The sequence below is a fragment of the Garra rufa genome, chromosome 9 (assembly GCF_049309525.1).
Source record: "Garra rufa chromosome 9, GarRuf1.0, whole genome shotgun sequence".
Lineage (NCBI taxonomy): Eukaryota > Metazoa > Chordata > Actinopteri > Cypriniformes > Cyprinidae > Garra > Garra rufa.
In genome coordinates this window covers 4,002,796-4,019,817 of record NC_133369.1, presented here as the reverse complement: position 1 = coordinate 4,019,817, position 17,022 = coordinate 4,002,796, and the positions used below count along the sequence as shown (strand labels likewise).

General features: G+C 36.3%; 1 protein-coding gene across 1 annotated transcript in view; it reads left to right on the top strand.

The window, feature by feature from the left end:
* LOC141342489 (protein argonaute-3-like) overlaps window positions 1–10,508 on the top strand; it is a 55,865-nt gene extending 45,357 nt beyond the window's left edge. Inside the window, exons 14-16 of the mRNA XM_073846946.1 lie at window positions 308–409; window positions 7,305–7,504; window positions 9,051–10,508. Of these exons, the coding sequence (XP_073703047.1) occupies window positions 308–409; window positions 7,305–7,504; window positions 9,051–9,159 (411 nt within the window). The 3' untranslated portion in view covers window positions 9,160–10,508. The remainder of the gene's footprint in view (window positions 1–307; window positions 410–7,304; window positions 7,505–9,050) is intronic.
* Window positions 10,509–17,022: the final 6,514 nt, after the last annotated feature.

Sequence of the window (17,022 nt, the reverse complement as noted above, 5' to 3'; positions counted from 1 at the left end):
AATGGAAAGCCTGTTTATTCAGCTTTCAGATGATGTATACATCTTAATTAAAAAAAAATACTCTTATCACTGGTTTTGTGTTCCAGGCCCACATTTTAGTATTATTTATGTAGTATTTTTTATTATTTTGAATTTGCGTTTATTTTTATGTGTTCAGTTTTCATTCATTTTAGTTTAGTGCTTTTGTCATTTTTATTTTTTTTCAATACATTAGCTCAGCTTTTCAGTTAATTTTTCTGTCAAAAACTAAAGTTTTTTTTTTTTTTTTAATGTTTAATGGTTTTTTTTCTGTTTATTTCCCACACAGGTGGGTCGCAGCGGAAACATTCCTGCTGGTACGACAGTCGACACGGATATCACACACCCCTACGAGTTTGACTTTTACCTCTGCAGTCATGCTGGAATACAGGTACAGACAAACACATTTTCACGGCCTGAAATGTCACTTTCAAGCCACCCGCTGGTCTGGTGTTGTGTGTAAAATGGCTCCTTGTTTGCTTGACAAATGATTTTGCACGCAGATTAAGATTTAGCAGCGAGAATAACCATTATGTAATCCAGTACAGGCGTCCAGTCAGAGTATAAAAGGGTGAATGTCACATAATTATGCTAAAAAAACTCGAAAGAAAAATGTCTGGACACATCATAAAAATAATTAAAGAAAAGAAAAAGTTAAAGTATATGGAAGCTAATTTCCACCACAAATTAAAATAAGATAATTGCAACTGACCATATGCACAGAGCGTTCTTTAGAACTTCTGCATAATGATAAACCAGCTCTTAAACTTCCGCTGAAGCTCATTTTATATGTGCTATATATAGGTGGACGCTCTTGAGACTCCTCTACTTTCTCGTTCTTATCAGAAACTGAGAAAAATAATAATTGCGACATCGTAAATAATGATAACGGCATGAACATTCAGTTTCATGTTATTTAACAACATATCATTTAAATGCCGAGCCTGTAATCCCAGGAGAGTACCTGCATAGTTGAACATTTAAATGCTGACAGAAAAACACTATCATAACGTGTTTAGGCTAACGTTAGCTAGCTAGCGATACTTCTCTTCAAGGATATCTTAATCATATTCATTTTTTTTTTCTTTCTTTCTTTTTTCTTTTTTATTGAGCACAATAAAACATATATAGACAGCAACATAATGACATAGGCTGAGACCAGTCACCGATATATACACACATATATGCAAATGAGACACAGAGGGGGAGAGAACAAAACAAAACAAAAAAAAAGAATACAAGAAGATGGGAACAAAAATGGGGGAAGAACAAAAAACAAGCTGTAAATGTATGGATGTGGTAGTTTAAATGGGTACAGAGATAAGTTAAATCCATATTTTCATGAGTTGTAATGGTAACCATTATTATTATCATGATTAATTATTGAATAGGGAGCAATACAATATACAATAGTAGTGATATTACAGATCTGGCCATTTAAAATGCGCGCGGGAAGTAAAGTGGTCTCGCGTGACACCGGTGTATTCCAAAGGAACACGGAAAATACAATGACATAGGAAAGACATGATCAGTAGGGGGCAGTCATGTAACGCACTGGACTGGAGCAGGCTGAAAACATTGCTGCAAAATAAAAGGTACGGTAACCTGGAGGGGACACCTTCGGTTCACTTATGTTTGTCGTGGCCACACAAATGAATTCGTAGGAACGTCATATTACTTTTTGTCATTGCCACGAGATATTAATTCCTGGGAATGTCATATTATGTCGTGGCCACAAGATTATTTTGTCGAGGTAACGACATCCTTATGTTTAATTCATAAACAAACCTGCGTAACCATAACCCAGGATTATCAGAGATAGGTTTATTTATATTTTTTATTTTGAGTTAAGAAATGTTTTTATTAATTGTTATAGAAATTAATGCAATATTAAGTTATATATTAACAATAGGCAATGCTGTATATGCGAATGTCTGTGCGCGATGTAGACAGCATTCAAAAGTTTATCAAGAATTTATTACATATAAGTACTTCAAATTAAATAGCACTGCAAGAAACATTTTATGCATCCTTAAGTCTTATCCATTAATTGATCCTTTTTTTCTGTAATAAATGTATTATTCGTTTATATTCAGTATGTCCCCCTTAATTTCGATCTCTTAACATTCCGAATCTAAATGATAAATGCTGACATGCCATGAAAGCTTTGATTATACTATATGGCATATATTCATTTTTAGTCTAATTATAACCTATATAGTGTTTCATTGTCGAGTGAATCATTCACGTTCCATTTGTAAATCGTATGGTCACACACGGGCATTAATACAATCATAAAGTCAAAACTTTATTGGCATAATTGTAGTTCACAATATTTGCTAAATATATGCCAAATAGCATATATAAAGTTATTTAGGTTAAGTGACTCACAATAAAGAAAAAAGTAGATAGCTCTAAATCACTTATTATTTATTCTTATTATAGGTTATTATTATTTCAATACCTGGTTAGGGCTATTTATTTTTAACGCCTGACAATTATGCCAATTACGTTTTGACTTTTTGATTGTATTTATCCCCTTGTGTGACGATACATGATGTTTTCATTTACAAATGAAACTACGTGAATGATTCATTTCTCAGTAAAACAGTTTAATATTTATATAGTCTAGTCTGTTAATTGGACTAAACAAAATAAAATGTTCAATTCATATTTTATATGTTCAATTCTTTAGTTAAGAGAAGGAATGTAGGCCTATTTTACTGTGTGACGATAAATTATTTCCAAATGAAACTATGTGAATGATTCACTCTTCAGTTATTTGTCTATTAGTTAGACTAAATAAAATACAATATATGTTAAATTTAACCTTTAAACTGCATTCCAGTAAAAACCCCAGTCATAGCACCTTTACAGTATCATTTACATTCAGAATGTTATGTAACGAGATCAAAATGAAGGAAAAAATAACGAATACAAACGAATAATACAAATATAATGGGAAAAAAAGAAGGTCAGTCAATGGACAAGATTGTGGGATACATGAAATGTTTCTTGCAGGGCTATTTAATTTGAAGTAGGCCAACATGTAATACATGTAAACACTTGTGAAAGCTGTCTACATTGCGCACAGACAGCATTAGCATATACAGCATCGCCTGTATAATTATTTAATATTGTATTAATTTCTATAACAATTAATATAGGCAAACAATTTCTTAACTCAAAACGAAATATCTCAAATAATTCTGGGTTACTAATGTCACGCAGGTTGGTTTATTCATTAAACTCGTGGCCACGAGAAATGCATGTTGAGCAAAAATACATTTCACGAAAATAATATAAAGATTACAAAACAAAGAAAACAAATGGAATGAGGGATATGCTTTAAAGTTCACGTAAAAGCCAGATATTAAGCGGCATCCTTCATGTTTTCTTTAATCAGCAAATACTTAACATTTTTGAATTATATTCACCTTCTGTTTTTATGACAATAAATTTAGAATTTTGAATTCTTATTTTTTTTTTTTTTTAGAAAAACGTCAGAACACCGGTCTCAAAAGTAGAAGCGAAAGTCTTGTTTCCACCAGCGCGGAATTTTTTTATTCACCGTAATTGATGGATGTCTAAAACAAAAATAAGGAGAATCCTAAAACATATATATTTCTTAAAATAATAACATCTGAACTTCATACACAACAATACGGCAACGACTTTACAACAGGACACATTGTTTTATTTTAATTTTATTTTTTAGCTTGTACACCAATGGATTTCTGATGTCGGGATATTTCAGACTGCATCTCCACAGCTTAATCACTTTAGTATTAAACATACGGGTCAGGAGGCGGGTCGGGTACAATATTTATTTTTTTTATTCTGCGGTCCGAGTTGCGGGTGGGTTATTTGAAAACGGTCGGGTTCGGGTTGTTTAACCCGCGTGTCAGGTTGGACACTAATGTTTTGAAAAAGTGGAGCGTGTGAGGAAAGCTTTCCCCTTCTCCCTGGCATGCATTTGAATGCTGAATTCGAAATGCAACTGAATGCAGTCGGAATCCGCCCCCAGCACCCCCAAGTCTCCAAATGTTGATTACAACAAGGCAACAGACAGCATTCAACACCCCACCCCACCCCACCCCCACTCTGCCATTCATAAACATTTCGCTCTTTATACTGCATGCCGCTTAACGCTGATGCCTCATTAACGGCTACTTTTCAGAAAACTGATAATTTTTTTTTTTTAAAAATACACTTCCCTTTGGTTTCCCAGAACAGACTTAAGCCTAGTTCCAGGCTAAAATGATGTAAATCGGAGCTGTTTAAAGATGAATAAAAAAAAAAAAAAAAAACTTTTACTGATCGTTGGTCGGAGTACCCGCAGTTCGTGACTGGAAGCTGTTAAGAGACAGACTTAATGAACTTCTCCGAAATAGAAGAACTACTTTTCCACTTTAAAAAAAAAGAAAAAGAAAAAAAGGTGGAAAAAAATTGCATAACTCACTGGAGCACTTTTGATACTTAACAATTGTTGTATTCGTTGTCGGTCATATAGGCTAAGCTTTATTGTTTTCAAAAGTGAGCCTTCTGTTTATTTGTCTAAATTATTTTCTATATTAGGATATAATACTAGGCTATAGTATTTATGGACATTAGACCAAATCTACATGGGTTTCTTCCCTTTCACTTCAATTAGTTTTTAAGAAAAAAAAAAAAAAAAAAACTGCATGGGCAGTGCGTCATAATAATGTACAGCATCAAAATGTAAGAACAAATCTAAAGACAATAATAATAATAATAATAATAATAATAAAATTAATTAACACTCCTAAAAGTACAGTATAGTGCTCAGATACACTTACGGTAGGTGACCTAACCCTAGTTGATACTTTAACTCATCTTTTCAATTATTTCATTAATTAACAAATAAACAAATGCCTTTCCGATATGACAAATGATATAAGTGAAAAGGGAGACGATTTCGAAAATGATTTCACCATAAGGCGGATGCGAACTCGGGTCTCCCGCGTCAAAAACGATATGTTACTCGTATTATCACTTACGCCACTGAAAATGTTGCAGAACAGACGTCTTTTGTAATATTTGTAAATATGGAGTATTTGCATTGTGTAAAAAATTAAATAAAAGGCACCAGACTACAGAAAATGGCATATACTAAAGTAAATGTATTTTATTCTCAAGGTGAAAGTTGTCGAGTAATTTAACTGCCCGCGGCGCCGTCAGGATCACTTGATTTTTTTTCCCCTTAATAAAGTGGATACAGCTTACAATACTCGTTCAAGAGTACGGCATTGCTTAAAACTATGATATTTTACATATTTCTGTTATTTGTGTACAATCACAATAAAAAAATAAAAAACAACAACAAAAAAAAAACGCGTAGGCTATTTGTAAAAAAAAAAATGGAAACAAGATGCTGCTAAGGGCGCATCACAGAAATTGCCTAAAATTCTGCATATAGGCTTGCTACTTATTAATTTGTTAAATTATTATTCATTCAGAAAAGAAAAACATATATTTCTTATGTGGGCCTATTTTATTTATTATTATATATAGGTTTATTGGGTTTTTCTCTGTGCATAAGCTCTGCACGTGAGGTTCTGATGTTTATGCTGCTTCTTGCTTGTGTATAATTAATCCCTGAAAACGAATTTAGCGGTTTACGTCAGTTGTCGGTTGGAGAAATAAAATAACCGAAATTAACATTTCTGTTTCCGATGCAGTCTAATAAATGTTCGTCAGGAAAACAAAGAAAGAAAACAAAATAACAATACAACTGCACCTGCTTATGAATAGGCTATCTTTTTGCTATTGGTTTGAACCATAATTTCAGGAAAGAGGAATCATTGAACTATTGTACTGGTATTTGTGACCAACGCCCCCTAGAGCTGGCCATGGTGTTTGGCTACAGAATGTTGTTCCTTGCGCCACCTGGTGGATATTATATGAAGTGCAACAACGTTGTAAAAAAATCTAAAAAAGCCGCTGCGGCAGGACGCGTGCCCACGCGTGCCGAATTGCAGGCTGCCGCGTGAAAATAGACGCATTTTTAATGGCCAGATCTGTATAATACAATGTTAAACAGCAAAAGGAGCAGTAGTTAACCTCAATATAATGAGACAGATCCAGGATCCAATAATGGCAATGACAGATGATATCCTACTTTTTAAGTGACAGAAAAAATAACTAAGTGGAACCCTAGTAGAAATATAATAATATAATGAAACCAGTTGTGGACACAGGGGTGGAAGCAGTGGGAGCATCAATGATTGTAATAGTAATAGTACAATAGTATGAAATAGAATTCTTGATAATCAGTAACTTGCCTTCATAGTCATTGAACACATTTTTAAAATCTTGTAATGTTTTAAAGCCTTTGTTATTTTTCAACTCTACAGCTGTGCAATAAAATTCACTTCAAAGATTCACTTCTCATTCATAAAGACCAAACAATGTCTTTTTAAGATGAAAATGACATGAAATTACCCATATGACCAGAAGATGGCAGCAGAGGATCAATCATTGGCTGCAGCTGCCATTTCAACACCCTAGTTTTTATTATAATTTAATAAAATTTATTATAAAATTACTATTATAATAAATTGTAGTACTTTTACCGCACTCAAGTATATAGTATAGCAAGAGCAGAAAGTCATTAAAATAATTAAATAAATAAGCTCAGACACAAACAGCCTATAAGGGTGAATTATTTAAATACTTCTACATCGTTCACTGCAAATTAAATAAGTTAAATATTAATGGTATAAGAATTAAATAATGCACTCAATATGAATCAATATGAATTTGAAATATTTTATATAATTTAATAACTACATCTTTTAAGCTTTATCTTGAACTGTAAAAGCTATTAAATAGCCTATATTTAGCCAACCCAAACTTGTTACTGCTGTAGTTTTGTTACTCTGAATTTACTCTGAATTATTTAATGCACAGCTGTTTTTTTGACATCAGCTTGTCAGATGTTTCGTCCGGTTATTACTGTCAATCATAGCAATGACTCGCGTGTATTTAGCCGATTTACTCGCATATATATATATTTTTTTCCTTCTTAAAATGGACCTTTGGTCCTCTTAGACTAGCAAAACTCAGAAAAAAAAGTCTGAATTTTAAGATGTAAATAGAATTGTGAGGGGAAAAAAGTCGCAATTATTTTTATTTTTTATTCTGTGGTGGAAACAGAGTTAATATTATCTCACAGTTTTCTTCTCAGAATTGCAGTCTGAATTGCAAGATTCTGCCTTTAGCGTGAATTTGACTCCTCTTTCTCTTTGTTTTCCTCTCCTCAGGGCACTAGCCGACCCTCCCACTACCATGTCCTGTGGGACGACAACTGCTTCACTGCTGATGAGTTCCAGCTGCTCACTTACCAGTTGTGCCACACGTACGTGCGCTGTACCCGCTCCGTCTCCATCCCCGCGCCAGCCTACTACGCCCACCTGGTGGCCTTCCGTGCGCGATACCACTTGGTGGACAAAGAACACGACAGGTGTGTGTGCACTGCTGTCTTACAATACCACTGTTACTGGTGATATAGCTTAACTTATGTATTCATTGTACAATATATGTGACAGGGACCTCAAAAGTAGCACGGGTATATTTGTAGCAATAGCCAAAAATATGTTGTATGGGTCAAAATCATCGATGCCAAAAATCATTAGGATATGAATTAAAGATTATGTTCCATGAAGATATTTTATAAATTTCCTACTGTAAATATATCAAAACCTTATTATTGATTAGTAAAATATGCATTGCTAAGGTTTTAATTTGGACAACTTTAAATACGATTTTCTCTATTTAAATTTTTTTTGTACCCTCAGATTGCAGATTTTTTCAGATAGTTCAAAAAAATAGTTTTCAATATATTTCTCAGTTCCTACTTTAGCTTTGGCTGTCCCACCAGCATTTCATAATTAATAGATTGGTTTTGCAGTCTAAACGAATGATTTTGTGATGGTAATTTCCTGATTTTTTTTTTTTTTATAATTAGGATACCAAATTTTATCATATTATATATGATATTATATGTACAATATTTATAAATGACAGAAAAAAAATTACTAAATGCTGAAAGCTTGTACCAAATTCCTACAAACTTTTAAACCGTAAGATATAGTTGTTTTAATTTGACTTCTTTTTAGTGAAGCAAATAACCAACTAAAGTACAAAGATACAACTGAAATAAAAATTTAATTATAATAAAAAAATATAAAAAAAATGATAAAAAAAGAGAATGAAATAAAGTTTCTCATTAGGTCTGTCTAATCTTCTAGTAAGAAACTGAATAATTAAATGTAAAATAAAACACTGCAGTCTTCACTGTTTGGGGAAAAAACAGACAAACAAAAAAAAATTGTATAAAATAAAATATGAAATGTTGTATTGGCATCTAGCTAAAAAAGAAAATGTATTTATTTTATTTTTATATTAATTTTTAGGTACCGATTATTTTACTTCAAGAAAAGAATATAGTTTTTTCTGTTTTTAATTTTAGTTACAGTTTTAGTTTGTTAACTGTAATAACCCTGGTTTAAAATTAAGCTGATTTTTTTCAGAGCAATACATTTTAGTTTTTTTTGTTTTCATCCTAAATTGCAGATTATGCAGGATTGTAACTTTAGTTGAAGTTTTAGTAACCATGTTGAGTTTTGTCATCTTTTAAATTTGTTTTTAAATTAAGTATGTCTATATAGTTTGTATTCATTTTGTTTCAGTTTTTAGTTTGTCAAATGAAACTGAATAAACATGAGAAATGTTCCCTTGGTTACTAACTGGAAAAAAAAAACTGTAATCTGAGGGTGCAAAATAAAATCTAAACACTTTAAAAATCAATGTCCAAATGAAGTTCTTCATGTACAAAATATTTTCATGGAACATAATCTTTACTTAATATCCTAATGATTTTTGGCATAAAAGAAAACTCAATAATTTTCACCCAAACAATGTATTTTTGGCTATTTCTACAAATATACAAGTGCTACTTAAGGGTCACACACATTTATAACAACCTGGCTCGCTCTCTTCTCTTTCAGCGCTGAGGGAAGCCACGTCTCCGGACAGAGTAACGGCCGGGATCCCCAGGCGCTGGCCAAAGCTGTGCAGATTCACCACGACACCCTGAGGACCATGTACTTTGCCTAAGCCAGCTCACATCCATCCCACGTTCGACTAGTCACGCACACCAACCCGACAACCGCATACACCCGCCGTCACACCTCCCAAAAGCCTGCGTCCCGAAGGGTCGATCTCTGTGGCGACGGAAGCGCGGCCCGCCCCGACACTGTGCAGCAGGATGAGGAAGGCCTGCTTTAATTCCACAAGTGGACCTCGGCACTATTATGCAATATTAAACCAGCCGGCTGAGGCCGTTCTGTCACATCCCCTCCAAAACCCTCGACGACAACCAAAAGGGAAGCCCGTCTATGTCCCCGCTCCTCTTCCCTGCCGTCTGTAGACGTACCGTTTAATTACTTCCCCTGCCTGGCCTGTCACGCCTTGTACCTCAACGTTTTCTAACAGCACTTTGTCCCCCGTTTGTCCTTCCCCCAAAATGAGATTCGAATGGAAGCGGATGGAAAGACTGAGTCTGGAAGAGCGAAAGGAAAGAAAGTTTTGGGGAACGCCTGCGCACAGAGGCGCTCACACTAGCAATGTACTTTCCTCCCGTTCTCAATTATTTTTGTAGCCAATGGTGACTTAACTACGTGTTAAAGTGTCAGTCGTGAAGAACCAACTGTGCGTTAGCGTTTTAAAAACAGAAGCTTTTATTGTTAGAGAAGTGCCATTGCAGAGCGTAAAAAGTCCTTTATGACGAACCCCGCCGGGGGGCAGAAAGATGAGTTTTAGTTTAAGCAAATTTACGCTCTTTCGTGTACTACAACGCAAAGTGATCATGTTTTGATGCTTTTTCTTCCTTTTAACACCCAAATTCCCTCCAATATTTATTCGTCTCGATCAAACGCAGCCCCTCCCGCACTTTGTCTCGATTTAGTCCGTGTTGTGTGACAGATCATAGTTTAGTGCAATAATCCGTTAGCAGGATGAGAATACCTCCTGTGTGCGATCGGGGGAACAAAAAGGCATCCGAAAGCGGTTGGTTTTTAAGATGGAGGTGTGCATGTTTGGCACTTTTAGAGTTTGTTTTTGCTGAAAGTGCAGCAGCGTTACCTGACGATTGACCTTGGTGCGTTAACAAGTGCCTGCGAGAAATGCAAGACGTCGGGAGGTCGGAAACGGAGCAAACGCACCTCATTTAGTCCAACCCAAGGGCACAGTTGTGGCCACTCTCAACTGTACGGCCTTAATAAAATCTCACGGTTTCAACGTCTCGATTTTCACTGCCCTGCCTGTTCAAAGGATTTCGCTGCTGTTGTGCTTGTTCAAGTCCGACCGGCGGGTTCATGCTTCAGTTTGCCTAAGCACAAGGGACCGTTTGAGCATCTGATTTGTTCTCTTTCACTGGAGGGCCACCAGGGGTCAGTATGGTATTCTACTTGAAGGGTGCATTGAGCGTCGGGTGCCTCACCGTCTCTCCGTGCGCCATCTGAAGCATGTCCCGCTGTTTAAAGGTGATAATCTGCACTAAATAATGCGTAATGCATGGTGCTATTAGGTGCGGCCCGTGGCGGCATCAGCAATTGGCAGAGACTTAATGTGTAAGATGGAACATGGGATGCATAAACGGTGCTGGTTGCATGTATTTCTCACACTCTGAGGAGAAACCTTCTCATCAGGACAGACTTTTGGTCGTTTTGTATGTTTGTTTGTTTGTTAGATTTGCGTTTGATTTTATTGCATAGAAAGGTACAGCACTGTGGCCAGTCAGAATACGATTGTGGTCAAGCACTAGAAAAATAACCTTAATTTCAGTCCCTTTAAAATCCACAACTGCAGTTTATGCAATCAGATCAGTATAAGTAACGCAGTAGGCTGCTGTGATGGGTTTTCTCCGTTTTGTTTTAGAAAGTGTGCATTAGAGCCTGTTGAAGAAGGTACAGCATGTTTCATGCCCATCAAAAGTGGTTTAAGCGACAGCAGCTACTGAAATTGCCATCTTTTTTATTTCACCTTCCCGAATGAAACCGCTTATCGGTGCTTCAGAGCCTCGGAAGTAAAAGCGTCTGTGTGTGGATGCCAAACAGCTATCAGTTTCAGAAGCAATCTTAATGAGGTGTCATGCAAGTTTATTTTTATGTAGTTTTAACTTTAAATATATATATTTTACTAACCCTTGCCTCTAATTTAGGCAAGAAATGTGTCTTTAAAGGAATAGTTTGGTTATAAATAATTCTAAAAGTCTTTTTTTTTTTCCATGCAACAAAAGTGAACGGATCTCAGTGAATATTAAAGTGAGAAAACGTTTAAAATTTTTGGCCAAGCGATTCCTTTAAAGCTGCCTCAGTATGTTTTAGCCGAAGATTGTAACGAGTGTTTGTCTTGTATTCGCAAGTAACTGTGGTAGCAGATGTTGTGGGTTTCGTAGCACACTTTTTGAGATTGAGTTCGTTGCCTGTCGTGGCTTCCGTTATCCAGAAAGCTAGAAAGAGTCGGTCGACGTGTTTTCTCCTCTCCTCTCCTCTCTCTCGTCTCGTCTTTTATTTTAGAGCTTTTGGGAGGGTCTTCTTTTAGGGTCTAAAACCTAACACGAGTTCAAAGTTCCTAGAAAGTGCCTTTCCTCTTGATGGTGCTGAATAATCTGAGACTAAAGTGAGAAATCAAAGAGCATATTAGTCTTACTCTTACCTTGAAGAAGGTGTTGCACACATGCGAACACACACACACGTTTTTGTCTCGATCGGGAGGCTCGTAACGGTGCCTCTTTGTATATTCAGATGTTCTAACGACGATGATATATGCCAAGTATACGAGCAAACGGTTGAGATACTGTATTAGGAGTCCGGACCAATGCAATGGAAGCGTTCATATAGGTGAATGTGCTATCTTTAGATAGATAGGGGGCAGAGCGGACACTCATTTGACACGGCCTGACCCTGGACAGGAAAGCCTAGCACAGCACTTTAAAGACTGCCACCCAAACAAGGAAACAAAGTCTCCTTTTTCTTTCCCCTCCCCTTCATAATGCTCTTTTTTCACGTACTCCAGCGAAAGACGGTCTCTAGTGCTTGAAATCTGCTGAGGTTAGGTTAATCGCGTTTTGAAAGGTTTACACGGGGCCTCTGTGACGTCTCTTTCTGGACTTCACTATGGCTGCTTAAAAATGTCATTGTTTGTCTTGCGGTGGTGGCTGATCGATCCCTCTCAATGTGCAATGGCCCGTAGAAACCTAGACACGTACAGTATGCGTTTTGACCCCCGTGGCCTGTTTATTTTGTCACATGGGTGCCCGTTGGTCCAGGAGGATATACCTCGAAGAGAGATCTCAAAACACTGCACCTCACTTACCTTGGTATGCTGCATATGTTATAGTGAAACTGCAAATGGGTGAATCTCATGGAAGAACATGTTCACGTTTCATGCCAACATCATGAGACGTTATGTTTCGCATAAAGAAAATCAAACCTATTTTTTGACCATTTTGACAGACAATTAAATGCGCTGCCCTACCCAAATTCTCATTATATATAGTGAGTATCGTCTCCATTTAGATGATAAATTACAGTTGAAGGCAAAAGTTTATATACACCCTGCAGAATCTGCTAAATGTTAATTATTTGACCAAAATAAGAGGGATCACACAAAATGCATGTTATTTTTACTTGCCTGAATGAAATATTTCACATAAAAGACATTTACATATAGTCCACATAAGAAAATAACAGATTAATTTATAATAATGACCCTGTTCAAAAGTTTACATACACTTGATTCATAATACTGTGTTGTTTTGTTTAGTGATAGCTGTTTATGAGTCCCTTGTTTGTTCTGAACAGTTAAACTGCCTGCTGTTCTTCAGAAAAATCCTTCAGCTACTACAGATTCTTTGGTTTTTCTGCTTTTTTGTGGAGGGACTCATATGCAACTATTACAGACAGTTCTAGAAGGAAAAAGGATGCATTGAGCCGGGGGTGAAAACTTTTGGAATTTGAAGATCAGGGTAAATTTAAGTTATTTTTGTCTTCTGGGAAACATGTAACTATCATCTGTATCTTCTGAAAGCCAGTACTAAATGAAAACAAATATGATATTTAGGCAAAAAAAGAAAAATATACACATCTTCATTCTGTTCAAAAGTTGGATCTTAATGCATTGTTTTTTCTTCTGAAGCATCAGTGAGTGTTTGAACCTTGTGTAATAGTTGCATATGAGTCCCTCAGTTGTCCTCAGTGTAAAAAGATGGATTTCAAAATCATACAGTAATTTTTGGAAAGGGTTCAAATACACACACACACACAAAAAAAAACAATTTGTTGGACCTGAAGGATTTTTCTGAAGAACAGCGGGCAGTTTAACTTTTGAAACGGGGTAATTTTGATAAATTCATCTATTATTTTCTCTTGTGGACTATATGTGAAATATCTTTATGTGAAATATCTTATTCAGGTCAGTACTAAATAAAAAAAACAACATGCATTTTTTATGATCCCTCTTATTTTGGTCAAATAATTAACATTTTACAAATTCTGCAAGGTGTATGTAAACCTTTGACTCAACTTGTAGCTCAAAACTTTGAGGAAAATGTGTTAATTGTTGTGAAAATAATGCAAAAAGTCTGTTTTGTTAAATTAGGCTTCATTTTTCTCATGTAGTTGTACTACACTCCAACAAAATTATAGAAATAAGCAATTTAGTTTTGCATAAAGAAACAAAGCCTTTTTTTTTTTTTTTAGATTTTTTGTAGCTTTTTTTTTTTTTGTGGACAATTTAACACATTCCAAAATCTCTAAATTCAATGTGAAAAATGATTCTAGTATTAAAACGGTTATAGTTTTATACATCCCAGTTGCACTGTATTTGTTGCATTGCCTTGCCTTCATGCATATTTAATTATTATTAGGAAAAATTATTCTATAATCACTGTAAATGATTGGGATTACAAAAAAGCTGTGCTTAATTGTCATGAAAACAATGCAATAATTGCATTGGTTATTAAAATAGGCTACATTTTTCTCATGCAAAAAGAAATCTAGTTGTACTACACTCCAACAAAATGATAGAAAGTAGCACTTATGTTTTGCATAAAGAAAACAAAGCTTTTTTGTAGCTTTTTATGACAATTTAACATGTCTCAGTTGCACGGTATTTGATGCATTGCTATTCCTTCATGCATATTTAATTATTATTAGGAAATATCATTCTATAATCACTGAAAATTATGGAAATGAAAAAAAAAAAGCTGTGCTTAATTGTCAGTAAAAAAATGCAATAATTGCATTGGTTATTAAAATAGACTTCATTTTTGTCTTGCAGATTCAAAAATGAAAATGAAGCCTGTTATTATTTTTTAGGCATCGTGGCCATATTTTAATGACATTTACAACACAAGCTCCTCTCTAAATTCTGATTAGTGTATTGCAAAAAAAATAATATATTAAAATACATAAACACAAAATAATGGTTGTTAAAAAAGGAGTGATTTTTCTCATGCAAAATATTATTTCACATTTGTCTTTTGATGTCGGAGGTGGATACGTTTTCTTGAGATTCGCCCTGATATTACTTGGATTACAGTATAATGCTTGACTAATGCCTGACGACAATATCCTTAACAATTTTAGAGTCTAATTGTAAGAGAAAAACCAAGTTGTTTTTAAATCATAACACGTATCTTTTTCTTCTTTTATTGAGCCAACTTTTATTTTGTTGTCCTATTTAAATGTGTTTTGTTTTGTTTTTTTTCTTTTAATATATTGGAAATATATATGGGAAATATTTAACGGTGTATTTATTGAGGGAGTGCTTACGCGGCTGGAGTCTCCGCAGAGTTACGGGGGGCGAGTTTGGGGGTCGAACGGACGCCCTCGACATCCTCTTTCTCACACACACACACACACACACACACACACTTACACAAGCACAACCACAGAGTGGGCCGAAGTGTTCGATGAAGTCACTTCCAACTTGATGGTCCACGTCTCCAGCGAAGAGGCTCGTCGCATCCCACTCGCCGCATCTCATCTCATCTCGTTACGGGACGGGACGGAGAACCACACTGACTTTGTTATTCCAAAAAGAAGATTTGAAAAGCTGATTGTTTTTCCATCCAGAGCTGCTAAACTCTTAGCCATACACGTTTTTTCCCCCTGGAAGGATGTGTCCGGTGCTTTACAGAAGCAGATGGTGGTGTTTGTCCTTCGTCATTTGCTTGAGTTCAATTGTCTTCGTGCCAGAGAGGGTCCCATTCCACTCAGATATTATATATATTCGAAATATATGAGCCTCAGCCTTAACTGTACTCTCGTTTCTTTCCGAGCGGACTTGAGACGTCTGTCGAAAGGCCTTCGTTGTGCGTAGAGAAGCATACTTACTAACTCCCTAGGCGGCATCTCGGTTCTCTTTCAAACCACTAACTGTCGCGAAGCGCTTGGAGATTCGGAGAAGAGGCCGCCGTCTGTATTTCAAAACGGTCACGTCGCCGTTTTCCAGGAGGACAGAGGCATCGGGCGCCGGACGAAGTTGCACCCAAATCGCCGAACGAGTCGATTCCTAAAAATGTTTACAAAACGGTTTACTGCAACGCAAAGCTCCAGCATTCCAAAAACGGACTGTGAACCATCCGATGCAACCGTACGGCGAGTCTGTCCATCCTCCGTTTCTGTCGCTCACGTCTCACGTCTCTTGGTACCGGAGGACGGCGCCGATGGCGGCGGCTTTCGTCGACGCTTAGCGAAAGAGCCAAAGTTCGAGCCGTTGCGAGTCGGGATCTCCGTGGCTCTGTCCTCCCATCTCTCTCTCTCTCCGTGCTCGCAAAGAGTCTCTCTAATGTACCAAGGGATGTTTATTTTCCTTTGAAATGTCTTTCTTTGTTTAATAATACTCTTTGTAGATCAATGGCCTTTTAGTGTTGCTTTGCTTCAGTTTGGAGTGTATCTTTCACTAATACTTGCAATAAAAAGCTTTGCTTTTGAAACACAGACCTGGCGTTTATTCATCCCTGCCGATTGAATCACAGAATTGATTTTGTGTCTTGCTTCGGATGTAATGTTTGCTGATGTACAGCTGTGTACAGTTCTACATCCACAGAACGGACCAGAGGAGGAGTTCACTTCCAGAACAACAATGTAGAGATGGTTTACTCACCCCCTTGTCATCCAAGATGCTCATGTCTTTCTTTTAGTTTTGAGGAGAACATATCTTTTCATATAGTGGAGTTTAAACTTCCAAAATGCAGTTTTAAACACCGCTTTGAAGAGCTCTAAAAGGGTCTTATCTAGAGAAACAATTGGTTATTTTCTAACTTCAATTTTGAAGTTGGAGGGGAAAATGATAGAGTTTTTTGACATACCCTAACTGTCTTGAACCGGAATACACAGAGTAGATGCAGAGCTAGACAAGACGAGCATTTGAGGTTAAAAAGTATATAAATTGTAATCTTTTCACTAGAACTAGACCTTTTTTATTTTTATTATTATTATTTTTTCAGCTGGGATCATTTAGAGCCCTTTAAAGCTGCATTTAAAGGTTGTATCAGCGATTTCTAGCCTAAAACATAAAGTGTCAAATTCAGCTGACCTTTCTTCACGATCCTACTGGTGCAGGGATGTGAGGGAGGCGGAGCAAAAGCCACAACACCAAACCCCTGACACTGATTGGTTGGAACACTGTTTGTTTATCTGTGGAATGGTTGGTAGTGCCGATTGTTTTTTTGGCATATCTCGGACCCTAGGCTGACCAGAGAGACGCGGTTTTTTCACAGACAATTTATGGGGCAGGCAGCGAGCGGATCGTGATGAAAGGTCAGCTGAAATTGACACTTTATGTTTCAGGCTAGAAATCGCTGATACAACCCTTAAGCTACATTTTGGAAGTTCAAACTCTGGGGCTCCATTGAAGTCCACTATATAGGGAGAAATCCTGAAATGTTTTCCTCAAAAGACATAATTTCTT